At 39.6% G+C, this 27,135-nt stretch overlaps 1 protein-coding gene across 3 annotated transcripts in view; it reads left to right on the forward strand.

The window, feature by feature from the left end:
- Itgam (integrin subunit alpha M) overlaps positions 1-26,418 on the forward strand; it is a 42,963-nt gene extending 16,545 nt beyond the window's left edge. For 2 of the 3 annotated variants that reach the window (XM_076840775.2, XM_076840777.2), the window contains 21 exons: positions 212-285; positions 458-587; positions 877-1,019; positions 6,514-6,654; positions 6,760-6,972; positions 17,356-17,486; positions 17,568-17,731; positions 19,346-19,500; positions 19,593-19,724; positions 20,048-20,121; positions 20,366-20,507; positions 20,605-20,727; positions 21,493-21,572; positions 22,405-22,488; positions 22,823-22,898; positions 23,632-23,739; positions 23,911-23,994; positions 24,141-24,254; positions 24,340-24,441; positions 24,690-24,800; positions 25,241-26,418. In XM_076840775.2, coding sequence (XP_076696890.2) covers positions 212-285; positions 458-587; positions 877-1,019; positions 6,514-6,654; positions 6,760-6,972; positions 17,356-17,486; positions 17,568-17,731; positions 19,346-19,500; positions 19,593-19,724; positions 20,048-20,121; positions 20,366-20,507; positions 20,605-20,727; positions 21,493-21,572; positions 22,405-22,488; positions 22,823-22,898; positions 23,632-23,739; positions 23,911-23,994; positions 24,141-24,254; positions 24,340-24,441; positions 24,690-24,800; positions 25,241-25,312 — 2,453 coding nt within the window. In that variant the 3' untranslated portion in view covers positions 25,313-26,418. The remainder of the gene's footprint in view (positions 1-211; positions 286-457; positions 588-876; positions 1,020-6,513; positions 6,655-6,759; positions 6,973-17,355; positions 17,487-17,567; positions 17,732-19,345; positions 19,501-19,592; positions 19,725-20,047; positions 20,122-20,365; positions 20,508-20,604; positions 20,728-21,492; positions 21,573-22,404; positions 22,489-22,822; positions 22,899-23,631; positions 23,740-23,910; positions 23,995-24,140; positions 24,255-24,339; positions 24,442-24,689; positions 24,801-25,240) is intronic. The other variant, XM_076840776.2, reaches the window with a different exon arrangement.
- The last annotated feature ends 717 nt before the right edge of the window (positions 26,419-27,135 follow it).

Raw genomic sequence — 27,135 nt, forward strand, 5'->3', positions numbered from 1 at the left:
TGAATAAAGGAATTAGACTTCTTGAGGACCACATTCTCATCTGACAGAAAGTAGCTGCTGTGATTAGCTGCCAAAAGAAGGGCACACACTTTAGGGTTTAACACAGATCCCATTGGAGCCTCCCTTTGTCTGGCTGCAATAGCATTTGAGTTTCCAGCACTATTCTATGCTCTTCTGCTTTCTTTGATATAGAAAGTTCTCCTCCTCACAGGCACTCAGACAGGAAGTACCAGCTCCTTTGAGCATGAGATGTCTCAGGAAGGCTTCAGTGCTGCCATCACCTCTGTAAGTGGCCCTTCATTAAATTGGGGGTGGAGGTAGGGCAAGAAGAAAAGAGAGAAGAAGTCCAAGGGTCTGGGGGCTCTTCCTGTGATGGACTCTTGTAGTGAGGTAACTCTTTAATGGGCAGAAATGGTCTCTTCTTCCCTCATCAATCCTGTTCGACCTCTTTTTCCAGAATGGTCCTTTGCTGGGCTCCGTGGGGAGCTTTGACTGGGCTGGTGGAGCCTTTTTGCATAGGTCCAAGAATGAAATCACCTTCATCAACACAACCAGGGTAGACTCAGACATGAATGATGCTTACTTGGGTAAGTGGGGAAAGCAGGGGTCGCCTAAGAGAGGATCAGGATTTCATGTAACTCAGTTAGTGACACTGCCATTGGATCTTTCACAGGCTCTTGGGATATGTGCAAAGACATAAATTTCAAAATTTAATTTTAATTATGTTCACAAAGAGGAATATAGTATAGTGCTGTTACCCCAATCGGCCAAGCATGGGGCTGCCCCATTACCCCCACTCAAGTATGACCTGAAAAGTGAAAAGGAGGGCAGGGCCTGTGAGGGAAAGCACTTTGCCTATTAGACCACCATCTTCAGGTTATGCATCTGCAGTCATCTTGAGGAACCGGGTGCAAAGCCTGGTTCTGGGTGCACCTCGATATCAACACATTGGCCTGGTGGCGATGTTCAGACAGAATGCTGGTGCCTGGGAGACCAACACTATTATCAAGGGAAACCAGGTAAGAGCAGAGTATAAAGTGTGAATGTGCAGAGGCACCCTGGGGACTGAGAGATTCCAGGGTGGGCATTGCCAGATGCCATGTATGGTAGAGACTTGAAAAGGAGTCTTCAGAGGGCTTTAGGTTGAGGAGTCATGGGATCAGTTCTGCATTTGAGAATGCTGTGTTCTTAATTTTCTAACAATAATAAATAATAATTTTTGACCTGTACAGAGCTCTTTATGAGTTTAACTGCATCCAGAGCTGATATTCAACTAATAACAACCAATATAGCCACATAATTTAATAATTCCATATCAGTTGATAAATGGCTGTGTCTTTGAGATTCCCCAAGAGGACAAACTGTTCTTGAAGTTTATATAGAGGGCTGGGGTTGTAGCTTAGTGGTAGAGTGCTTGCCTAGCACATGTGAGGTATTGTGTCCATCTACAACTAAAAATATTTTAAAAAGTTCATATGGAAATGCAAGGGACCCAGAATAGCCAAAACAAGCTTGAAAAAGTAGAACAAAGTTGGAAGCCTCACACTTAAACTTTACAAATCAATAGAGCCAGAAAATAGATTAGTGGTTGTCAAGGAATGGGGGTGGCTAAGGGATTGGGAATGATGACTAGGAGAATTAGTGATGATAGTTACATAACATTATGTCTGTACTAAAAACCACTGAATTTTATACTTTAAAATGGTGAATTTATGTTATATAAATTTTATCTCAATAAAAATAGCTATTTTGAAAACAATGTAATCCACCATAATAAGAAATTAGAGAATAAAAAAGTAATTATTTTAGTAGACACAGAAACAGTAATTGACAAAAAATAGAATTATTTCATGAATTTCATAGTTCAGTGAAATAGGAACTAAGGAGAACTTCCTCAACTTGGAAAAAAAATTACAAAAAATCTGCAGTTGACGTCAAAAGTGCAAGAGAATGCTTTTCTGCTATAATTGGAAACAAAGCAAGAATATTCATTCTTACTATTTCTATTCAACATCATATTGGAAGACCTAGCTGGTTCAACAAAGCAAGGGGGAAACTTAGTGATACCCTGTTGTCAGCACATGGAGCTGAAAGAAAGATATAAAACTGTCTGTGTTTTCAGATAACATATTTGCATGGAAAGTCTCAAAGATTCTACAAAAAAGCTCCTGTAACTATAAGTTATTTTAGTAAGTTCTCAGGATACAAGATCAATTTATAAAAATTAATTCTTTTTCTGTAGTATCATTTAACAATTGGAAATGAATACAAAAAAAGTACCATTTACAATAGCAAACCAAGACCAAGAAATGCTTAGGAATAAATCTCATAGAATCTGTGCAATATTTATATGCTGAAAAATATAAAATATTAATGAGAGACATCAAAGACATAAATAAATGGCCAGATGTTCTATCCTCAGATAGAAGACTCAGTATAGTTAAGATGTCGATTTTTCCCAAATTGATTGTTACACTCAATGTAATAAAAATTCTAGAAGTATGTTTTGTGGAATTGATGAAGATAATTCTAAAATTTATATGGGAAATAAAAGAAAGTAGAATATCTGAAAAAATTTTGCAAAGAATTTAGATAAATATCATTAGTATTTACTGGAGAACTCACATATCACTGAATTTCAGGACTTAACAATTTAAGTTATAGTAATCAGAACATTTTGGTATTGCCAAAGAAGGACATGAAGATCAGTGGAACAGAATAGCCCTGAAATAGATAGACACATACATAGTCAACTGATTTTCTTTTTATAAAGTTTTGTTCCCCTCTTTACTGAGGTATAATTTACAAATGAAAGTAGAATGTATTTCCCATGTAAAATGTGATGTTTTAATATATGTATACATTGTGAAATTATTAAACCAATCTAAATTAATATATCTATTGCTTTAGATGTTTATCTTGTTTTGGAGTGTGAGAACTTTAAAATCTACTCCTTTATTAATTTTTAAGTACATGATGCATTATTATTAGTTATGGTCTCAATATGCTACAACAGAAATCAACAGAACTTATTCATTCTAACTGAAATGTAGTAGTGCCCTTTGACCAACATCTCTGCTGTTCCTCCCCAAGCCCTGTCCCTTGGCAACCACCATTCTAATCTCTGCTGTGATGCATCTGACTTTTAAGATTCTACATATAAGTGAAATCATGCAGTATTTGTCTTTCTGTGCCTGGCTTATTTCACTTAGCATGATATCCCCTGGTTTCATGCTGTTTCAATGACAGAATCTTCCTCTCTTCTCCTCCTTCTCCTCCCTTCTCCTTCTCCTTCTCTAGGAATTGAACCTAGGGGTACTTAACCATTGAGCTACATCTCCAACCCTTTTTATTGTATATTTTGAGACAAGGTCTTGCTAAGTTACCTACAGCCTAAATTGCTGAGGCTGGTTTTGAACACATGATCCTCCTGCTTCAGCCTCCTGAGCTGCTAGGATTATAGGTATGTGCCACAATGTCTGGCTGGAATTTCCTTCTTTTTAAAGGCTAGATAGTATATTCATTATGCATATGTGTGTGTGTATGTGTGACTGTGTGTGTGTCTGTCTGTGTGTAGTATGTTTAATGCAATCATGTAAATTGCAAAATATATACATGCACTTTTCTCTTCCTCCTCCTCCTTCTTTTTAGTCTTAGACCCCCTATTGAGTCTGTTGTTTGCATTCCAGTGTAAGCTTCAGTGTAGCCAGACTAGGGAAATCTCTTGCCTAGAGTTTTTTAACCCTTTTTTTCCCTGGTTGGCAATAATAATCAGGTCAGGTTTGGATGTATAAAATTATGAAACATTATTTCCCATAACTTTTTTTTTTAATATTTGTTTTTTAGGTGTAGATGAACACAACACAATGCCTTTATTTTTATGTGGTGCTAAGGATCGAACTCGGGTCCCACCTGTGCTAGGCAAGTGCTCTACCACTGAGCCACAATCCCATCCCTATTTCCCATAACTTTTTTTTTTTTTTTTTTTTTAGAGAGAGAGAGAGAGAGAGAGAGAGAGAGAATTTTTTAGTATTTATTTTTTAGTTTTTGATGGACACAACATCTTTGTTTGTATGTGGTGCTGAGGATTGAACCCGGGCCACACCCATGCCAGGCGAGTCCGCTACCGCTTGAGTCACATTCCCAGCCCCTCCCATAACTTTTTAAAAATATTTTTTAGTTGTCAATGGACCTTTATTTAATTTATTTATATGCGGTGCTGAGAATTGAACAGAGCGCCTCACACATGGTAGCAAGCACTCTACCACTGAGCCAACCCCAGTCCTTTCTCATTACTTTTGAGACTGAGGGTGTTAAGTATTTTTCCTCTCAGTGACAAACAGATTAAATTGTTGCTCTATAGGTAAATTGAGGGTAGGGTAGGGGCTTGGAATAAGTCTCCTGTTCATATGACTTTGGATTGGGATCTCACTCAAAAATGAGGATACTAAATTTAACCTTTTGATAATTATTTTAAGTTAAGGGGAGACATTCACTAGCTAATTGTGCCCTTAAACTCTCTTCAGAAGGAGAATATTTGCCTGCTGCTTGGTCATTCATCATCCTTATAACTTGGGGTTCCTAAGATGTATTATCTTTTCTTTTTTTAAAATATATTTTAGTTATACTGGACACAATATCTTTATTTTGTTTATTTATTTTATATGGTGCTGAGAATTGACCAGGGCTGTGGGATTTGGGTCCTCTCCCTCCAGAAGCTTAGTGTATGGGACTTGGGAAGATGGCTGCATGGAGGGGAGGGGTGTTTTGCCTTGGGGACAATTCTCTAGTCCAATGTCACTTTTGTTTACACTTGGTGCAGGGCTTGGTGGGTGGGCTTCTGGTTAGGCAGGCTTTTGCTCAAAGTTTCCACACTGAAACACTGGCTGGGTTTTTCTTGGTTGGTATGCTTTTGATGGTGTCTTCTATTTCCCTGCTTGAAATTGATCTGTTTAAATTGTGTATATCCTCTTGATTCTGTTTGGTAGATCATTTGCCTCTAGAAATTTGTCAGTGTCTTTAAGATTTCTATTTTATTAGAGTATAAATTTCCAAAATAGTTTTTAATTATCTTCTGTATTTTAATAGTGTCTCTTGGAATATATCCTTTTTCATCACAAATTTTAGTAATTTGAGTTTTCTCTCTCCTCCTCTTCATTAGCAGAGAAGTTTAATGAGCAATCCCACTCCTAAGCATTTACTCAATAAATTTTATTACTTTTATTACTCAAGAAAAATAAAAGCAGATGTTTATGTGAAGACCTGTGTGAAAGTCTGCAGTGGCTATAGTATGAATTGTCCCAACCTAGAAACAGTTGCCAGTCCCCACAGACTGTAAAATATTTAATTCTATTCAAATAACATTCTGGAAAAGACAAAACTATAGGGACAGAAAACAAATCAGTGGTTGCTAGGGTGATTGTAGGGAGAGGTTGATTATGATGGTGCATGAGGGAATGTTTTGGGGATGATGAAGTTCTTCTATATGTTGACTGTAGTGATGATTACATGACTTCAAATGTTTTTCAAAATTCGAAAACTATATAATAAAAAGGCTGGGTTTGTTGCATATACATTATACACCAATAAACCTGACCTAAAAAATTTGTACTCCTATTGACTTCAGGATGAAGCTTAAATGCCTTTATTGGGTTATCAGTGAGACCTTCCTCAATGGTGTGTGGCAGAGATCATTTTTTCTTTCTAGATCTAGAATGTATCCCAGTTTTAAATTGATGTGTGTGTGTGTGTGTGTGTGTGTGAGTGTGTGTGAGAGAGAGAGAGAGAGAGAGAGAGAGAGAGAATAAGTGAATGAATGAATAATTAAATGGAAAATTCTAGAGATGAATTCTCTATATTGACATTGAACATATTTAAAAATCTTTTTTGCTGGTAGGTAGACATTATTTTTCATTATTGCAAAAAAATTCTGGGTAGCAATTGTTAATTTTAATCCAAACAGAATAATTCTTTTATTTAAATTTATTTTTTAGTTTTAGGTGGACACAATATCTTTATTTTATTTTTATGTGGTGCTGAGGATTGAACCCAATGCCTCATGCATGCCAGGCAAGTGCCCTACCACCTGAGCCTCATCCCCAGCTCCCAGATTGATTCTTTATTTGTAAGACTGCCAACTTGGATTTTTCATCACCCCACTCAAAGACTCCCAATATATTGAAAGGGTATCCTGTTTATTCTTGTAGGCTTTTATATCTAGATTTTCCAATCTAATTTCTTCTTTGTTGCCTTAATAATCTCTCTAGAATACCATTTGATACCCCAAATCCAAACCTCTGCTGATTCACTTTACAATGTATTTCTATAACTGGCAGCACATTCAAATAAGAATTTATCATGAATCATATGGAAAAATCACATCCTCTCCAAAGGGTTTTCACCAGCAGGCATAATTTTTCTTTCTTTTTGTTTTAAAATGATTTCTCTTCACAGAAAAATCACACTCTGCTTTAGGTGGGAAGAGGTATGTAATACTGGATCCATCTCTTTCAGATTGGCTCCTACTTTGGGGCTTCCCTCTGCTCGGTGGACATGGACGGTGATGGAAACACCAACCTGGTCCTCATTGGGGCACCCCATTTCTATGAGCAGACCCGAGGGGGCCAGGTGTCCGTGTGTCCCTTGCCTAAGGGGGTGAGTGGCTGATGAGACCTGGGCTGGATGGGACCTGGGCTGGATGGGGTCTGGGTGTGGGATGGAGAGGTTGTCTGCATTAAGGCCTAAACTGTTATTGTTTAGCAGAGGGCTCGGTGGCGGTGTGAGGCTGTTCTTCACGGTGAGCAGGGCCATCCCTGGGGCCGCTTTGGGGCAGCTCTGACAGTGCTGGGAGATGTGAATGGGGACAAGCTGACAGATGTGGCTATTGGAGCCCCAGGAGAACAGGAGAATCGGGGTGCTATTTACATTTTTCATGGAATATCAGTATTTGGCATCAGTTCCTCCCACAGCCAGGTAAGTCCAGGTCACTTACTGTCCTTATCATATCAGTAACCTCTTTGTTGGATCTATTCCCTTCTAATTCAAGAGTCTCCCTGTACTCCTTTTAGAACCTTCAAAAATAATAACACACACTTCACAAAAACCATAAAGGATCTCAATTCTAGATTAATTATTTCTGTAATGATAGGAGGTGATTGGGTATGTCCTCACTCCAAGTTTACAGATAAGGACAACCAGGCCCAGAGTTGGTAAATAGCAATCTGGAAGTATTGGGATGTGGGGATTCATGCCTTCTGAATCTCGGTCCTGGCAGGGTGACTAAGAGTCCTGGGTTTTCCAAATCCATCCCATTTTTTAGCACTGTTTGGTGGGCTTCTTTTCAAAGGGCCCTGTGTTTGGTTTAATACTCTGCTATTAATATACACTGGAATTATTAATAATTTCTGAACACTGTATTTTTATTTACACTGGATCTTGAAATTAAGTAATCCATCCTGATGATTGTTCACCCTAAATCTGGGCCCCTACAACTATTGTTCCCTCTAGGATAGTTTTTTTGTTTTCTATCACATGGGACTTACTGTCTGGAGGGACCTTCACAGTCTTGCTCCACCTTACAAATGCCACTGTAGCTAGCTAAGGCCATCACATTTTTCTTTCTTTAGAAAATTGTTGTGGCTAGAAGGCTTAACATAGGATATACCCTCTTTACAGATTTTAAATCTACAGTGTAGTATTGTGATCCATTGGCACAATGTTGTACCCCAGATCTCTAGAGCTTATTCATCTGGTATAATCAGAATTTTGTACTCATTGATTAGCAGTTCTCTGTTTCCCCTCCCCACCCACTGTCTCTGGAAACCACTATTCTAGTCTTTGCTTTTATGCTTTTGTGTATTTTAGATAACTTATATAAATGGAATTATTTATCCTCTTGTGTGTAGCTTATTTCACTTAGAATAATGTCTACTAGTTTCACTGCTATTGTCACAGATGACAGAATGTCCTTTTTAAAGGCTGAATTATATTTGTGTATGTATTTCCACATTTTTTTTTTTTTTGGTAATTCATCATCTTTCAATGGACATTTAGATTGTTCCTACTTCTTGGCTCTTATGAATAGTAATGCAATGAATGTGGATGTAGTTACCAGTATCTCTTCAAGGTCCTTATTTCAGTACTTTTGGATAAATATCCAAAAATGAGATTACTAAATCATATGATAATTCTATTTTAAAAATTTATATTATCAGTAGTCTTTTTTTTTGCTATTGAGTTGTAGCAAATCTTTATATATTTTGTGGATTAACTCATGATCAGAAAAATAGTTTGGACATATTTTCTCCACCTTTTCATTCTGTTGTTTTCTTTGCTATGTAGAAATTTTTAGTTTGATAGTCTCATTTAATTATTTTTATTTTTATTGCTTGTGCTTTTTCTTGTTATATCCAATGAAATTGCTACCTAGACAAATGTCAAGAATCTTTCCCATGTTTTCTTGTAGGAATTTTACATTTTTCAGGTCTTATGTTTGTCTTTAATCCATTTTGAGGTTTTTTTTTTTTTTGTGCATGGTATAAGATGAGGGTCCAATTGCATTCTTTTTTTTTTTTTTTTTTTTTGGTACTAGGGAGTGAACTCAAGGATACCTGACCACTGAACCACATCCCCAGTCCTATTCTGTATTTTATTTAGAGACAGGATCTCACTGAGTTGCTCAGCGCCTTGCTGTTGCTGAGGCTGGCTTTGAATTTGTGATCCTCCTGCTGCAGTCTCCTGAGCCACTGGGATTAAAGGTGTGCTCCACTGCTTCTGGCTCCAATTGCATTCTTTTGCAAGTAGATATGCAGTTTTTCCAATGCCATTTGTTAGCGAGGCTATCTTTTCCCTATTCTGCATTTTTTTGTGTTCTTTTGGAAGATCAGTTTACCCTATATGCAAGGGTTTATTTCTGGGCTTTATATTGTGTTCCATTGGTCTCTATTTCTGTCTTTATACCAGTACCATGCTATTTTAATTACTATAGCTTTGTAATATAGTTTTTAACCTCTTTAAGTGCTGGAGATGGAACCCAAGGGTACCCTACCACTAAGGACATCTTCAGCCTTTTTTATTTCTTGAGACAGGGTCTTGCTAACTTTCTCAGCTTACTGAGTTTCTATTATTGGTGTGTGCTCCTGTGACCAGCTCTGTAATATTAAGCTCTGTAATATTAATATAAATTAAGAAGTATAAAACCTCTAGTTTTGTTCTTCTTTCTTAAAACTGATTAGGTTATTTGTGGTTCAAAGACCATAGATTTTAATATTTTTTCTTTTATTTTGTAAAAAACACCATTGGGATTTTGATAGGGATTGCATTGACTCTGAGGATTACTTTGGGTAGTATTGATACTTTAACAGTATTAAGCCTTCCAATTTAAAACGGAATATCTTTCCATTCTGATTTTGTCTTTTAAATTTTGTTAACAATGTTTTGTAGATTTTGGTGTATGAGACCTTCAATTCCTTAGTTATATTTAGCTTTATTCCTAAATTATTTTTCCATGCTATTATAAAAGGAATTATTAACCAGGTATGGTGGTGTACACCTGTAATCCCAGTGATTTAGGAAGCTGAGGCAGGAGGATCACAAGTTTGAGGCCAGCCTGGGCAACTTAGCAAGGCCCTAAGCAACCTAGTGAGATTCTGTTTAAAAAAAAAAAAAAAAAAAAAGGTGGGGGTGCTGGAAATGTAGCACAGGAATATAGCACTCCTGGGTTTCATTCCCAGTTACCCTCCGTGTATATAAATAAGAAAAAATAAAAGGGATTATTTTTAATATTTGCTTTTTAGATATCACATTATTAGTGTGTAGAAGCACAGAGGATTTTTAAATTTAAGTTTTATTTTTAATTGTCACATATTTATAGGATACAACTTGATATCTGTATCTCTATGAATACATTGGCAATGCCTAGTCTATGCTTCATTCACATAAGTTCATATGGTGATTCTATTTTTAGTGTCCTGAGGAACTTTCATACTATTTTCCCATAATAGTTGCATTAATTTAAATTCCCACTAATAGTGCGTAAGGGTTTCCTTTTTTTTTTTTTTTTTTTGCATCCTTACCATTATTATTTTTTGTCTTTTTGGTAATAGCCATTCTATCTGGAGTGAAATGATATTTCTTTGTGTTTTTTAATTTTTTCCCCCTGAGGATTATTTACATTGAGCAGTTCCCCCCATATATCTGTTGGCATTTTTTCATATACCTTGTTTTTAATTTTTTTCTGTCCTCTAATTGTTCTTTTTTTAAAATACTTTTTTAGTTGTTGATGGATATTTATTTATTTATTTATATGCGGTGCAGAGAATTGAATCCAGTGCCTCATACATGCTAGGCAAGTGTTCTACCACTAAGCTACAGCCCCAGCCCCTCATATACCTTCTTTGAAGAATGTCTATTTAGGTCTGCTATGGTTTGGAGACCATCTGACTGTGTTCCACAGTGGGTTATGTGCTGGAAAGTTGATCACCAGTGTAGCAGTGTTGAGGTGGTAGAAACTTTAAGAGGTGGGGCCTAGGGGAAGATAATTAGTTCATGGGGGCATCACCATCCTCAGGAAGGATTAATGCTTGTCTGGAAAAGTGGATTAGTTCCTGTAATAATGGAGTGTTATAAAGTGTGATTGGTTTCCTTGGCTTTTTCTTTTGCTTCCTGACTCATCATGTGATCTCTCCCTCTCTCATTGGCTACTCTCATGAGGCCAACTTGCCATGTTATGATGTAGCCAGAAGGCCCTCACCAGAGAGTCAGGCAGATGCTGGCATCATACTCTTAAATCTCCAAATCTGTTAAACCAAATAAACCTATTTTTTGTATAATTTATCAGCCTTGGGTATTTTGTTATAGCAACATAAAAGAGATGAGGAAGGTCCTTTTGCCAATTTTTAAATGGTGTTGCAAAGAACATGAGAACATAGATAGTTTTTTGTCATTCTGATTTCATTTCCTCTAGATATGTACACAGGGGGTTGCCGGATCATATGGTGATTCTATTTTTAGTGTTTTAAGGAACTTTCATTCTATTTTCCCATAATAATTGCATTAATTTAAATTCCCACTAATGGTGTGTAAGGGTTTTCTTTTTTTTTTTTTTTTTTTTTTTTTTGTGCATCCTTACCATTATTATTTTTTGTCTTTTTGATAATAGCCATTCTATCTGGAGTGAAATGATATTTCTTTGTGTTTTTAAAATTTCCTCCCCCTGAGGATTATTTACATTGACAGTTCCCTCCATATACCTGTTGGCATTTTTTCATATACCTTATTTTTTATTTAAAAAATTGAGTTATTTGTTTTCTTGCTATCAAGTTGTTTGAATTCCTTATATATTTTGGATATTAACCCCTTACCAGATGTTGGTTTGAAAATAATTTCTCCCATCCTGCAGGTTGTCTTTTCACTCTGTTGATTGTGTCCTGTGCTAGGCAGAATGCTTTTGGTTTAAAATCCCATCTGTCTATTAGTGCTTTTGTTGCCTGTGCTTTTGGGAGCATATTTAAAAAAATCATGGCCTAGACTAATGTGGTGCTTTCCCCCATGTTTTCTTCTAGTAGTTCTATAGTTTTATATCTTATGTTTAAATCTTTAATCCATTGAGTTGATATTTTCATGTGTGTCAGATAAGGTTCTAATTTCATTCTTTTGCATTGTTTGCCAAATCAATTGATTGTAAATATGTGTATTAATTTCTAGATTCTCTGTCGTTTTTGGATTCTCTAGTTGTGTTCAGTTACTTCCTGTGCTCTGAGATTAGATGTCTATGCTCCGGGATCTGGAGAGACCACTGGCTAGACTCTGCAGCATATGGGGTTGCTGCCTGAGCTCTGTGATAATTTCTGATCAGGCAGAATAAAGATTGTCTTCCTGGACTGGGCAATTGGATTGTTTGGATTAATATAAATGGATTGATATACTATGGAAGTATTTGTAGTCAGGCAGGGCCCCATGATGTCTTTAGGATTAGGTGAAGTCTCTGGAATTGCTATTCATCTGTATGAGATGGGCAGAGCCACAGTCTGGCTCCACAGATATATGTGGACTTGGGCTTGCCTCCTGGCCTAGGGTAGGCTTAAAGCAGAGAATGAGGTTTAGTAGAATAAATATTGCCCAGCCTGGGGTTGGCAAGGCCAGATGCTCCCTCTGCTGGTAATCACCGACCTGCAGTTACTTCCTAGTCTGGGGAAGACTTGATGAGAACACTCAGGCTGTGTGAGGAAGCTGGCCAGGGGTTGAAGTCTAAAAGACCTGTGGACTGTGTGTTTTGCAGTACAAGGCTGCTGGCTTGCCGCAGTCTCTGGCTGGGCACAAATCACGAGTCTCCACACAGCTTGTAGATTCAAACAGCAATTCTTTATTCCCGAACTCACACCGGCCGTCTACAAACATGCTCTGGGGGAATCCACGTTCCCTGCTCAAATCCACCGCATGGGCTTCTGTCTCCCAAAATATACTGTCTGACCCTAAGCACTCAAGAGGAACTCAGCAGCAGGATACGCCCTATTCCAAAAGAGGAACACCCTAATCTCCTATTACTAAACCGCCCTATTCTAAAGGGGAAACACCCTACTCTCCTATTATGCTAAACTGCCCTATTCTAAAGGGGGAACACCCTAAACACGGATCCTGCCCTGGTCCTTGAGCAAGGTCACCTTTCAGAAGTCCTTCCACTAGACAGCATGGGAGTAAGCTGGCAAGGAATTTGTCATACCTACTTGGCTGATGGCTCCCAGCAGGCTAGTTTTTCTAGTGTGGCCTCTCAGTTGGCCAGAAGGTAGAGGTCTGCATACTGGCTGCTATGAGCCCACCCACATTCTTTGTTTCTGTTTCCCTTGGGGTGAGCCTTCTACAGTAGGGTCCCAGAATGGTGGGAAATCTGAATACTTCAACACTTTTACCACTGTAGAAACTTTGGGCCTCTGGGAATTCTCTGTGTGGCTTGGGGTGTTCAAAGAGAATCATTCCTCTTATCTTTCAGTTGTGACTTTTCAGAGTTCTCTGGTTCAGTGGGGGTGTCTCAGCCTCATTCCTGAGTTCTGGAGTATTCATGACAGTATTCTTGCCTGTGAAGTGTTGCTGATTGGATTTCTGTGGTGGGAACAGTGAAGTTGAAGAACTCCTATTCCACCATGTTGTTGGTGTCACTGACCTTATTTTTTGTTGCATTGGAACTCAGTCCACTTTGACTCCAAGTGCTTCAGCATGTATATTATTAATTAAAATTAAATATTTGTTCACAGTTATTTTAAAAATGAAACTTTCAGACAGGAAATGAACAAATCTTTATTCAGTGAATTTTGACAAACTCTTATCATGATACAAAATATTATTACTAACCCAAAAGAGAAAGTTCTATTTCTCTCTTTATGGAAAAGTTCTTTTTCTCTCTTCATGGAAAATTTAAAATTATAATTATTAACACATATTAATTGTACAAGTTTATGGGTTTCATTGTGATATTTCCATTCATGCATATATTGTTCTTTGATCATGATCACCCTCCCTTCTACCATCTATTAATAGAACATTAATAGATGTTCTATTAATAGATGTTCCTCTTTTCCCAGGAACAACCAAGGTTCTGATTATTTTCTAACATAGATTAGTTTTACCAATTTTATAACTTCATATGAATGGATTAATACACTATGAAATAATACACTACATAGGCCCAAGTATATGTTAGGTGCAGCCAGGGATGAGAACCATTGCCTTACTAACTTCTCACTGCACGGAGAAGCCTCTTTCCACAATTGTACAATATTTAAACATTTTTTTCCTTCCTTCTTCCTTCTTTCTTTGTTTTTACTTTGTTATAGTCCTGGAGATTGAACCCAGGACCTTGCACATGCTAGGCAGACATTCTGTCTCTGAGCTATATACCCAGCCCTTTTTTATTTTATTTTGAGACAGTGTCATGCTAAGTTTCCCAGGGTGGCCTCAAACTTGTGATCCTCCTGCCTCAGCCTCCTGGGTAGCTGGGATCACAGGCCTGTGCCACTGAATCTGGCAATAATGCTTCTTTTCATTGGCGCCTGTTGTTTCTCTACATAAATAGGATTTGAAGGTTTTGGTTTTTAAAAATTTTTAGTATAAAAGATTTATATGCTTGTCATGCAAATATATAATTCTAAAATAAACAATGAAAGCCCTAGTTCCCTCACTGTACTCTCCATAACACCCTTCCAAAGAAAACGAGGCTTAAAGGAGGGTACTTTATTTTTTTAATTGATTTAAAAAAATGACAGTGGAATGCATTACAATTCTTATTACATGTATACAGCACATTTTTTCATATCTATGGTTGTATATAAAGTATGTTGACACCAATTTGTGTCTTCATATATGTACTTTGGATGATAATGTGTATCACATTCCACCATCCTTGCTAATCCCCTGCCCTCTTCCTTTCCCTCCCACCTCTCTGCCCTATCTAGAATTCATCTATTCCTCCCATATTCCCCCTCCCTACCCCATTGAGTCAGCCTCCTTATATCAGAGAAAGCATTCGACATTTGTTGAGAGGAGGGTACTTTAAATGCCTGTGCGTGTGCGCGCGTGCGCACGCGCGCGCGCGCGCGCGCACACACACACACACACACACACACACACTTTTGGATTAAGAGCAAAACCAAAAAGAGTTATACTATTTTGTTATTCTTCTATTTAAATTTTTTACTTTTTTTCCCCTAGTGATTGAAACTGGAAATGGTCAGTATTCAGACAAGCAAACATGCTGTGGATCTCCAAACTGCCTTGTTATACATCAGTTCAAAACAAAGCATCCTCCCAACAGAATAGTATATATAGTTCTCAAACAAATGTGAGGTATAAACTATACACTAAACACACAAATCTTGAAGATGACTTTTTGTATATTAGTAAACCCAAGTAACCACCACCTAGATTAATATGTCAAAAATTTCTAGCATCTTATGTTTCCTCATCCTTCTTTGCAGCTGAAAAAAATCAGTTTTTTTCTTTTGTGGTGCTGGGAATCAACCTAGGCCTTTGCACTTGGTAAGCCCATGCTTTACCAATGAGCTACATACACCCCCAGGCCTGACAAAAATCACTTAAAAATGTGGTAAAATACGACATAATATTTACTATCTTAATCATTTTAAGTGCACAGTTCACTGGCATTAAGTACATAATAAAATCATTTAAAAAGTTTAAAAAGTTTATTATTTAGTTTTTAAAATATTATTCTTGTAAACAGATTGAAAAGTAAAAATAGGCTTATCACAAAAACCAGTTTCCATACACACTATGATTTCTGCTTTATTCCCCTCTGAAGACACCAATTTCAGTTCATCCAATTATTTTCTTTAAAAAAAATTTTTTTTTTAGTTGTAGATGGACACAATACCCTTACTTTAATTTATTTTATGTGGTGCTGAGGATCAAACCCAGTGCCTCATACTTGCCAGGTGTGCACTCTACCACTGAGCTACAACCCCAGCCCCTTTCCAATTATTTTCTATATGTCTAAATAACATATAGAAAATATGTTATTTAGACATAACATATTTTATGTTATTACATGTATACAGCACATTTTTTCATATCTATGGTTGTATATAAAGTATGTTGACACCAATTTGTGTCTTCATATATGTACTTTGGATGATAATGTGTATCACATTCCACCATCCTTGCTAATCTCCTGCCCTCTTCCTTTCTACTTCTTTTTAAACACGTTTAAATTAATAGACTCAAAATATTTGCACATATTTATGAGGTATGGTACAATAATTTGATACATGTATAAAATGTGTAATAATCAAATCAGAGCAATTAGCATTTCTATATACAATGTGTAATAATCAAATCAGAGCAATTAGCATTTCTGTCTCCTCCAACTTGATCAATTCTATGCGTCGGGAACCTTCAGACTCTTCTTGTTATTTTGAAGTTTATCATAAATTATTGTAGACTATAATTACTCCACTTTGCTATAGAATACCAAAACTAATTCCTTCTATCTAACTGTATTTTGGTAGCCACTACCTAACCTCTGTCTCTTTTCCTTTCCCCATTCTTTCTCAGTTTCTAGTGACCACTATTTCACTCTTTTCTATGCAATCATTTTTTTTTAGCTTCCTCAAATGAATGAGAGCATGAAGTATTTGTCTTTCTGGGCCTGGATTGTTTTACTTAACACAGGATCCTCCTTGTTTGATCCACATTGCCACAAACAATAGGATTTTACTCTTTTTATGGATGACTAATATTCCATTGCACATTAAAAATGAACAAATGAGCTTAAAGTGATATTTTTCAAAAGAAGACCTACAAATGATTGATATATGAAAAGTATTAAATATCACTAATCATAAGGGAAATGCAAATTAAAATCATAATGAGATAGCATTCACCCCCAGTTAGAATGGCTACTATAAAAAAATAAAAACAAATACTGGTGAGGATGTCAATAAAAGGCAACTCTCATCTACTGTTTATGGGAATGTAAATTAGTATATTCACTCTGGAAAATGGTATAGAGTTTCCTCAAAAAGTTAGACATAGAATTACCATATGATCCAGTGATCTCACTACTGTATATATATATATCCAAAGGAAATGAAATCATTTTATTGACAAGATACCTGCATTCTCACATTAATTGCAATACTATTTACAATAGCTAAGATATGGAGTCATCTATGCATGAATGCATAAAGAAAAGTTTCCTAGCTGGGCGTGGTGGCACACTCCTGTATCCCAGTAGCTCAGGAGGCTGAGGCAGGAGTATTGCGAGTTCAAAGCCAGGCTCAGTGATTTAGTGAGGCACTAAGCAACTTAGTGAGACCCTGTCTCTGAATAAAATACAAAATAGGGGCTGGGGATGGATGTTGCTCAGTGGTCGAGTGTCCCTGAGTTCAGTTATCATATCCCCCACTCCAAAAATGTTTCCTATTTCTTGATTTTTGTTTTAACATAGATTTCCTAGTATGAAAAGTGAAGATTGTGTTCTCTTTTGGTTTCCCTCTTGCTACACCTGAACACATTCTCTACCCTCTTCCCTCCTTGCAATTATATGATAATTTTGATTAGATTAATATTCAGTGTTTGCATTATTCTGACCATGTAAGTGAGATTCAAAGGGGTGCAAAATATACTTTTGCTTCTTTCCTATAAAACTTGTTTTCTCTAGAAAGCCCAGGTAATTAATGGGAATTTTGGGTATCATCTTGAGGTTGTGGTTTAAAGGTAAATAATTCCTTGATAAGTTTGAATTGCCCTAATTCCCTGAAAATTTGTGGGGGATGAGAGTTGAGTACAGCCTGGAGAATCTCTACTTGGACCTTCCTCCTCCCTTTCTCATATATTTTTTACCCGCAGCGGATTACAGGTTCCCAGCTTTCCCCCCAGCTCCAGTATTTTGGTCAGTCACTGAGTGGCGGTCAGGACCTCACAATGGATGGATTGTCGGACCTGGCTATAGGGGCCCAGGGACACATACTGCTGCTCAGGTGAGAATTTGGGGCACTCTACTCTTGAAGAAGTTTCCTTGCTGTATGAAGTTTTCTGATGGTCCTTTGGTGTCCCTGTAGATCCCAGCCAGTGCTAAGAGTTGTGGTGACCATGGAGTTCACACCCAAGGAAGTGGCAAGGGATGTATTTGAGTGTCATGAACAGGTAGTGACAAGCAAGGCTGCTGGGGAGGTCAGAGTCTGCCTCCTTGTCCGCAAGAGCACACGGGATCGGCTAAACGACGGTGAGGCTTGGTGGGTAGGTCTCAAAAGATTAAATGACTAGGGGCATAGATAGGTGGCTCATTTCAGTCTACCCAGCCTCTAGTAATCCAGAGGAAAGTTATGATGGGCTCTGATAGACTTTTCCAAGCCTGGTGAGAAACCCAGAAAAACGCACCAGAGAAGCAAACATGTATAACCCCCTTACACTCTTCATTCTCCAGAGAACTAAGGGCCCCATTCCTGTGAACAGATTAGGTTCATTTTTCTTAAACTGTGAGAGAACTCATTTGGTGAGGTAGAATTGATGTAGCAACTCATTGGTGACCTGAAATCTCCCCTTGTCATTATTCTCAAAGAATAGAATTGTGCCTCTTGTCGGGGAAGAGTAATGACAGTACTTGAAAGAAGTGAGAGGAGGAAAAAAAAATCATCTTTCTAGCAGCAGTCTTACTGGCTTGAGGAGATAATAAACAGAGATTGGGGCAGTCATCATGGATTGAAATTGAAAGAAAAGTTTTGGAGAATAAGGAGTTATGTAAAAGGCACCCAAAAATCTACACAGAAATTTCTCTTAAGTCATTGGCTGACTCATAAGCCACAAATGCCCAGGTCAATACTCCAGGCAATCTAGTAGAAAATAGCAGCTGAAAACCTAAAGAGCTGAGCAGAGAATTAAACACTTTCCCAGTGCTGAGGAGTCAGATTTAAGAGGGGCCTTGGTAAATGCCTTGGTCTTTCCATTAAGACAATGAACAGTAACCAAGGGAAATAATAGGTAATAGAAATAGACCCATGGGTGATTTAGAAATCAGAGTGATCAGACAGAAACAAAAAATAAAATCCCCCTACAAGTAATATATTCAAGAGAAAAAGGAAAGGACGGGAAACTTAGGAAAGACCTGGAATTCATAAGATAGAGTCAAACTGAAATTTTGACACTGAACTGTTCAATGACTGAAATTAAGAATTCAGAAGATTTAATAGCAGATTAGAAACAGAACATGGAATTATTGAACTAGAGATAAATTAATTGAAAGTATTCAGATTAACATACAAAGAAAAAAGGATGATAAATACAGACAAAATTATAAGAGACATTTAGGATATGGTGAAAGATCTAACAATGTAATTAGAGACAGAGGGAAGGAGAGAGGGAGGGAGGAAGGAACGGAGAAAGAGAGAGAGAAAAAGAGTGTGGGGGATAATCAGAAGAAGCAATAAACAAACAGTGTTAAGAATCTTGAAAGATCAAGATTCTTTAAAAAAAATAAAAGCAGGATAAATATAAAGGAAGTCATACCAAGTACATTATAGTCATATTGCTGATTACAAAAGACAAACAGAACAAAAAAACTTGAATGAAACCAGAAAAATACAATCAATTTTCGAGTATATAATAGAATAGCTACCTTTTTTTGAGCAATTACTTTATGGTCACAATTTTATTTCATTTTTTACCATTGGAAAGGTGTGATTATTATCCTGATTTTGAAAATAAGGATCTGAGACTCAAAAGAGGTCAGATAACATGGCCCAAGTCACACAGCTGGGGAGCAGAGGAGCTGGGCCTCAGACTCCTCTCTGCCTGATCTACAGCCCAGGCTCCTCACCACTATGCTGTCCTGTTCCTTCAGGAGAAATCCAGAGCACTATTACTTATGACCTGGCTCTGGACCCTGGCCGCCCACGATCCCGTGCCATTTTTGTTGAGACAAAGAACAGCACTCGCAGACAGACACAGACCTTTGGCCTGAGGCAGAAATGTGAGACCCTGAAGCTATCATTACCGGTGAGCAGGAGAGTGGCCAGATCCCTGGGCTGAGAATGGGTGGTCTTGGGAAGCTGAGGAGGGCAGATTCCCAAATCCCCACTATCTCTCAGGTTTGTGTGGAGGACTCAGTGAGCCCCATTGCCCTGCGCCTCAACTACACTCTGGTGGGGATGCCCTCATCCTCTTTTGGAAACCTTCGGCCAGTTCTGGCTGTGGATGCTCAGAGACTGTTCACAGCCTTGGTGAGTCCTTGAGTTGGGGCTCTACAGGGTCATGGAAAACATCAGTATTTCATTTCATTTTATTTCTAATATTTCTGTTATATGGGTGGATCACATTTTATTTATTCATTCATCACTTGATGGACTTGGTGATGTTTCTTCTCTCCTATTCTTATCACTGTGTCTCCTTCCTCTACCTCCAGGTCACCTTTAATGTCACATTTATTGTGGGGTCTTATGTTGAAACTTATGTTACATAATTTTATTTCAACATTTTGTTTAATTGTTTCACTTCATTATTTTCTTTCCTTTCATTTTATTCTCTTCTATTTTTTTTTTTAAAGTTTCCCTTTGAGAAGAATTGTGGTGATGACAACATTTGCCAGGATGACCTAAGCCTCACATTCAGTTTCAAGAAGTGAGTTTCTTTTCCTCATTGCCTCCTTTGAACCTGTGCATGGTGTAGAACCCTGTTCTTCTCCTGGCTCCTAAGGGAGCCTTTGGAGAACAGCTAGCTCTATTGGAGGTGTCTGTGTGCTGCAAGGTCCCTAGTGGCTACTCTGTCTGAAACGTCTCTAAGTGCTGCACTCCCTTTCCACTCAAACAGCCTTCCCACAGGGAAGCCCTCAAGAACCTCCTGGCATGTTTTGTTGTCCCTACAGCCTGGACACCTTGGTGGTGGGTGATCCCCAGGACTTCATTGTGACTTTGACTGTGAGAAATGAGGGTGAGGATTCCTATGGGACTCAGGTCACCTTCTACCACCCATCTGGCTTGTTCTTTCGGAAGGTGTCAGCGGCCCAGGTAGCCAGGTCCTTCTTAGGCCCAATCTGACCTTTGCTTTCCCCATCTTCATGGCTGCTGGTTATTAATACCCCTTTCTGCCTCCTTTGCCTTCCAGAACCAGCGCTCACAGCGATACTGGCGTCTGTCCTGTGACTCTGGTTCTTCCACTGAAGGGCCTGTGGCTTTGAAGAGCACCAGCTGCATCATAAACCACCCCATTTTCCCAGGCAACTCAGAGGTCTGAGATACCAGCTCTTCCTCTCCTTTTATCCATTGTCTTCATCTGGAATTCTCCTCCTCTTCCTTATCCCCTCTGCTTTTTCCTCCTCCTTCTTCTCATCTTAAAAATTGAAGATTCTTTTTTTACAAAACAGCTATTGGCGATTGAACTCAGGGGCACTCAATGACTGAGCCACATCCCCAGCCCTTTTTTTGAATTTTATTTAGAGATAGGGTCTCACTGAATTGCTTAGTGCCGGGCTGTTGCTGAGGCTGGCTTTGAACTTGCCATCCCCCTACCTCATCCTCTTGAACTGCTGGGTATTGCAGGCATGTGCCATTGCGCCTGGCATTAAACGGCTTTGCTGAGATATAATTCACATACTATAAACTCATCCATTTAAAGTAGACAGTTCAGTGGCTTTCAGTAAACTCAGAGTTGTGCATCCATTGTCATGATCAGAGTTAGAGACCTTGTTATCAGCTTTCCACCCGCCTCTCTGAGCCACTGATAACCATAATCTTATGTATAGATTTGCTTATCCTGGATATTTCATCGAAATGGAAACATACAGCATGTGGTTCTTTGGTATCAATTTATTTGAATTAACATTGTATGTTCAAGAATCATTCACCTATCAGTACTTCATTTCCTTTTATTGCTGAATAGTATTTCCATTGTATGGGTGGATCACATTTTATTTATTCATTCAACAGTTGATAGACATTTGTGTTGTTTCTTCTCTCCCATTCTTATCACTGTGTCTCCTTTCTCTACCTCCAGGTCACCTTTAATGTCACATTTAATGTGGAGCCTGATGCTTTCCTTGGAAACCAGCTACTCCTCAAGGCTAATGTGACCAGGTGCGCTGTCCCTGCCTCTCCCACGCACCCTCTCCTTTGAGACCTCAGCCCCTTGTCCATAGTGAACCTTTCCCTTTTCCTTATTCTCCATTCAGATCATTTATTCATTCAACAAATACTTTCTGAGCACTCACAGTTGTGTTGAAGGCTTGTGGGACAGTGGCAGACAGGACAACTGTGGTTCCTGTCCTCACAGAAGTTATAGACACAGAGGTTATGTGGCACAGATAGACAAGAAAACTGGCAATCATAATACAGTATGAAATGAATGACTAGATGGGGGATGTCCAGTGTTCTTGGGAGCTTGGTGTTCAGAGAAGATTCCTGAAGAAAATATATTTAATCTGTGAGTCAATCACTTAAAGGCAGGAACTGAAGGTGGGCAGAAAGACAGACAGAAAGAAGCACCTACCAGGCAAAGCCTAAAGCCTGGAAAGATCAAGATGTGTTTAAGAATGGCCTGAGCACATGATATAGGACTTAAGGCACTGGTTATGGCCATGTCACAAAATGTTCCATAAGTGGTTTAAGGGAATTTGCAGTTTAACTTATCAGAGTGACATGATTATATTTGCATGTTAGAAAGGTCACTTTTCAACAGGGCTGGGAATTGGATTGGAAACAGTTTTAAATTCAGAGGTCTAGTTAGACGTCTGTTTTAGCCACGGGCCTGGGCTATGTAGGGGCAGAAGGGAGTTAGAAAATAGTCAAGTTTAGGATGCAGAAATAATAGGACTTGGTGACTGACTGGAGTTAGGAGATGAAGGAGAAGGAGAAGAAAAGGCTGATTCTCAGTTCTTAAGTGCTGACTAAGCTCTCTCTTTCCCTTCAGTGAGAACAATATGCCCAGGACCAACAAAACTGAGTTCCAACTGCAGCTGCCTGTGAAATATGCTGTCATCACGGTAGTCACCAGGTGCAGGCCCCCAGCGACCTAGCTGAGCCTTCTCCATTGACTGGACACAGCCAATTCTGTTCATGAATCTGTGCTTGTGTTTGTGTCTGTGTGTGTGTGTGTGTGTGTGTGTGTGTGTGTGTGTGTGCATGTATGGTGTGTATGTGTGCACGTGTTGCTTCTGTGTGAGTGGCCTAACTGGCACCCACTGTGTCTCTGACATGCATCGCCCTGCTCTTGCCTTCTCAGGGCTGCATTATTATGTGCCTGCTTACTCCTTACACACTTAGCCTGTGAGCCCCTTCCAGGGCACCCCTCATTTCTGTCACTTCCTGTTCTTTCTTTCTTCCTTTAGTACTGAGGTTTCTACCAAATATCTCAACTTCACGGCCTCAGAGAAGACTAGTCATGTTATACAGCATCAATATCAGGTGAGCACAGGGAATGTCTGGGTCCTAAGAGGACGTTGGGGAGGGAAATTTATGTGAAGAAAATATATAAACAATGATGGAGATGGGAAATTTGTGTGCCAGACACAGCTCCAAGGAAGATCTCACTCTGCACACACACAAGCATGCATATCGGTATGTGCACACATACCTACATGATGAACTCATTTTATCTTCATAAAGACTCTCTGAGGCACTGTTGCTACCCTCAGTTTACAGATGAAGAAACTGGGGCTCAGAGAGGTTAACAAAACCTGTCCAAGTGCCAGGCGCAGTGGTACATGCCTGTAATCCCAGCGGCTCAGGAGGCTGAGGCTGAAGGATCATGAGTTCAAAGCCAGCCTCAGCAAAAGCAAGGCACTAAGCATCTTAGTGAGACCCTATCTCTAAATGAAAAATACAAAATAGGGCTAGGGATGTGGCTCAGTGATTGAGTGCCCCTGAGTTCACTCCCTGATACCAAAATAACAATACAAAACAAAAAAACAAACCCTGTCCAATGCCTCTCAACTAATAAGTAGACTAGCCAGGATTTAGGACATGCCTGTCTGGCTCTCAAGTGTGTGTTTAATGGCTACTCTCTCCCTCCCAGAAAGGGAAAGGACACTTGGGCCTTATTTAGGTGTACTGGGCTCTAGGAAACAGGGAGGCTGAGTCCAAGAGTTGGTGGAGTACAAGTCCAGATGCCTGATCTCTCATTCTTCCCCTGGTGTAGTTCAACAACCTGGGCCAGAGGAGCCTCCCCATCAATGTGACCTTCTGGGTCCCTGTCCAGCTGAACCATGTGACAGTCTGGGACCACCTTGAGGTCATCTTCTCCCAGGTGAGTCTGGCTGGGCCTGAGAAGTGGGTCTGGTTCCTCCCTCCATAGTCTTGATCTTTCCTAAAATTTATTTCCTGCACTGGACTTTGGAGGCTTTCTGACCCTCTTCTGGATCCAGGCTGTCTCATCCTCCCATTCCTTTCTCTTCTCATGGTGTCTTTCTTTCCTCAGAATGTCTCAAGTGCTTGCCATACTGATAAGAGACTCCCTACCCACTCTGACTTCCAGGCTGTACTTAAGAAGACCCCAGTGGTGGTGAGTAGCCTCAGGGATACATGTAGACCCTTGGTGGTCCCCTCATTGGAGCTCAATATGGTCTCTTGACTGAGAGGGCTGAGCACCAAGTGATGATCCTGCATCAGCATCCTTATCCATTTCTCTCTTCTCCTTTTCCCCCCTAGAACTGCTCCATTGCTGTCTGTCAGATAATCCAGTGTGAAATCCCATTCTTTGGCATCCAGGAAGACTTCAACGTTGTCCTCAAAGGCAACCTCTCATTTGACTGGTATATCAAGGTATGTGGGATCCTGAGACTTTGTGGGGCACAAATGTGATACTTCAGGACCCCAGGCCTGGCTATTGCTCTTCTCTTTTCCACAGACTTCACATAACCACCTCCTGCTGGTGAGCACAGCAGAGATCTTGTTTAATGATTCCATGTTTGCTCTACTCCCTGGACAGGGGATGTTTGTGAAGTCCCAGGTAACTGGCTGAGACACAGGGGACTGTTGGAGGGAGGAGGGGAAACTGGGTTTATCAAGATCATTTCTGGTCAGGGAGGGAGAAAAAGAAACAGGTGGGGACTCAAGAGTGAGGGCTGGGATACTGAGAGAAATGGGGAGGGAACAGCCATTGGGTTCAGGGGGAGTAACAGGTCTGATTGGGGAAACCTCCAGACATTTGGCATCTGTCTACTCTGATGCACCTCTTTTCTCCTCTTCCTTCCCCAGACAGAGACCAAAGTGGAACCATATGAAATTCACAACCCTGTGCCACTCATTGTGGGTAGCTCCATTGGGGGCCTGGTGCTCCTGGCCCTCATCACTGCTGGACTGTACAAGGTATCTCCTGGTTGACCCTCTTCCTAACCCTCCTCCCATCCCTTTATGTGCAGAGGTTTGACTCCTAGTACTGCTGCTAGCTGGGCGATCTTGGGCAGATTAGGGCCTCTCTGTGCCTCAGTTTCTTCAGCTGTAAAACAGTTATCAATACCCTTTTTGTGAAGGAAATTGGGTTAATATATTTAGAGCAACTAGAATGGCCCCTGGTACTGAAGGACTGTCATAGAGGGAGTAATTCTCCTTGTTTTATTTTATATTTCTTTCCTGGTTCCAACATTGATGGGATTTCCTTTCCTGCCTCATTTTCCCCAGTTCCCTTCTACTCTCTGCCCCATTATTTTGTACTGCTCTTTATCCTTTTGTCCCCACTCTTGTTTTGCATGACCCTTGCCTTTCCACTGGCTTCTGTGGTCCTTACACCTCTGTCTCTGCCCCAACAGCTTGGCTTCTTCAAGCGACAGTACAAGGACATGATGAATGAAACTGGCCCCCAAGAGGCACCACCCCAATAACAGCTCCTTCTCCAATGCATGGCCTCTTTGACAGCAAGCAGGACTTGAGTCAGACTAACATGCAAGTCCCTAGGGTGCTGGACAGACATGACCTTTAGGAAACTGGTATATTTATGTCTCATGAAGACCTGCTTTGCCTTCCATTTGTGTGTATGCATAAATTGTGTATATGATTCAGGTGTTTTCAGCACCTCTTGGTCAGAAGGTAATTGGCTGGGGGACCTGGGGTTATAGCTCAACGGTAGAGCACTTTCCTAGCACATGTGAGGCCCTGGATTCAATCCTCAGCACCACATAAAAATAAATGAAATAAAGGTATGTGTCCAACTACAATTAAATAATAATAATAATAAAATAATAAGGTAATTGGCTGGGCTTCCTTGTGTGTGGGTAAAGATGCTGTTGCGCCTTCTTCTGAGAAAGGTGATGGCAGCAGCCCTTGTGGGCGAAAATAAAGGGAAATGAAGCAGGAGCTCCACTCTTTGACAAAGGAAGTGAGACTTTCCTGCGTGGGCAAATGAGCAGACCCCTGAAGCCTGTGAAGCCAGAACTTAAAGTACACAGAGAAGCCGTGGAAGGATCCAGGAGCTTGTGAGCTGGCAGGATTCTGTCCAAATCCATTCCATACTAGAGTCAGTGGGCCCAATAAAGATGTCCAACGAGGAATGATAACCCTCCCTTTATTTATTCGTTTATTATTTCAAAGTTACTTTTCTTTTTGAATTGATAAGTCTGTCCATCATACAAAAATTGAAAGACATTCAAGAGTGAATGGTGAAAAGTCTCTTTTCCCTCCTTGGGGGGCAGTCAGGGTTATATATCTTCAAAATTCTAGGCATGTGCAAACGCACACACAAATACACATACATACAAGCCTTTTTTTTCTTTTACACAAATGGTAGCATACTTTGTACTGTTCTGTATCTTACTTTTCCATTAATAGCTCAGATTGTTTCATGCCAAGATAAATTACTTTTTCATTCTTTTATACAGCTGTAGAATGTTCTATTGTATGATTGTGTAATAATGTAGTGAACCAGTCTCCTTTGGATATTTTATTTCTAACTTTTCACTATGATAAGCAATGCTGAATTAATAAATTGGATGTGCCATTTTCACATATGTGTAAGGATAATTTATAGAATAAATTCCTAGAAGTTTGAGTTCCCCCAAAACAAATCCAAGTCAAGAATTTGAATGACAGAAGTTTATTTAAGAAGTGTTTCCATGAAATAGCCTTAGGTGGGGAAGTAAGCTGGGGAAGGGAAGGCAGCTGCTAATGGTGTTATTGCCAACAAAGATATGAACCCCTGGAGCTTAATTCCACTGGAAAGTTCTGTGAGACAATGAAGAACTTGTGTGTTAGCATTATCCCAGCCAAGGGGAGCAGTGGGTAGAGAACACCAATAGTTATTGGCTGAGGGTCACTCTTGGTGGGGACAGGGTGTCAATCCTGTGGCACTTCTGGTTTGCCCTGAATGTGGGCAGAGTAGACTCTGATGGCCAGAGAAAGAGATGTAGGTGCTGCCAGTTGAAGTCTGAGAGAAGAATACAGCTCCTTGCAATCCCATGGGGATATGAGTGGGGGTACCAGCAGCACTGGCTATCAAGTGCAGGTAAGGTTTTAGTAACTATTTCCAGGGGGCCTCCCTTCTCTGTCAGAAGCCCACTTGCCATCTCCTACACTTCTGTGACTGCAGTAACCATTCCCCTGGCTTTAACATATATCCTCTCTAATACTGGTGCTCTGTTAAGGGGCTACCACTGGCTATTCATCTGAATTTCACTCACGAGGCTTAGATCATACCAATGGCCTGAGGTCA

The sequence above is a fragment of the Callospermophilus lateralis genome, chromosome 19, assembly GCF_048772815.1.
Source record: "Callospermophilus lateralis isolate mCalLat2 chromosome 19, mCalLat2.hap1, whole genome shotgun sequence".
Classification (NCBI taxonomy): Eukaryota; Metazoa; Chordata; class Mammalia; order Rodentia; family Sciuridae; genus Callospermophilus; species Callospermophilus lateralis.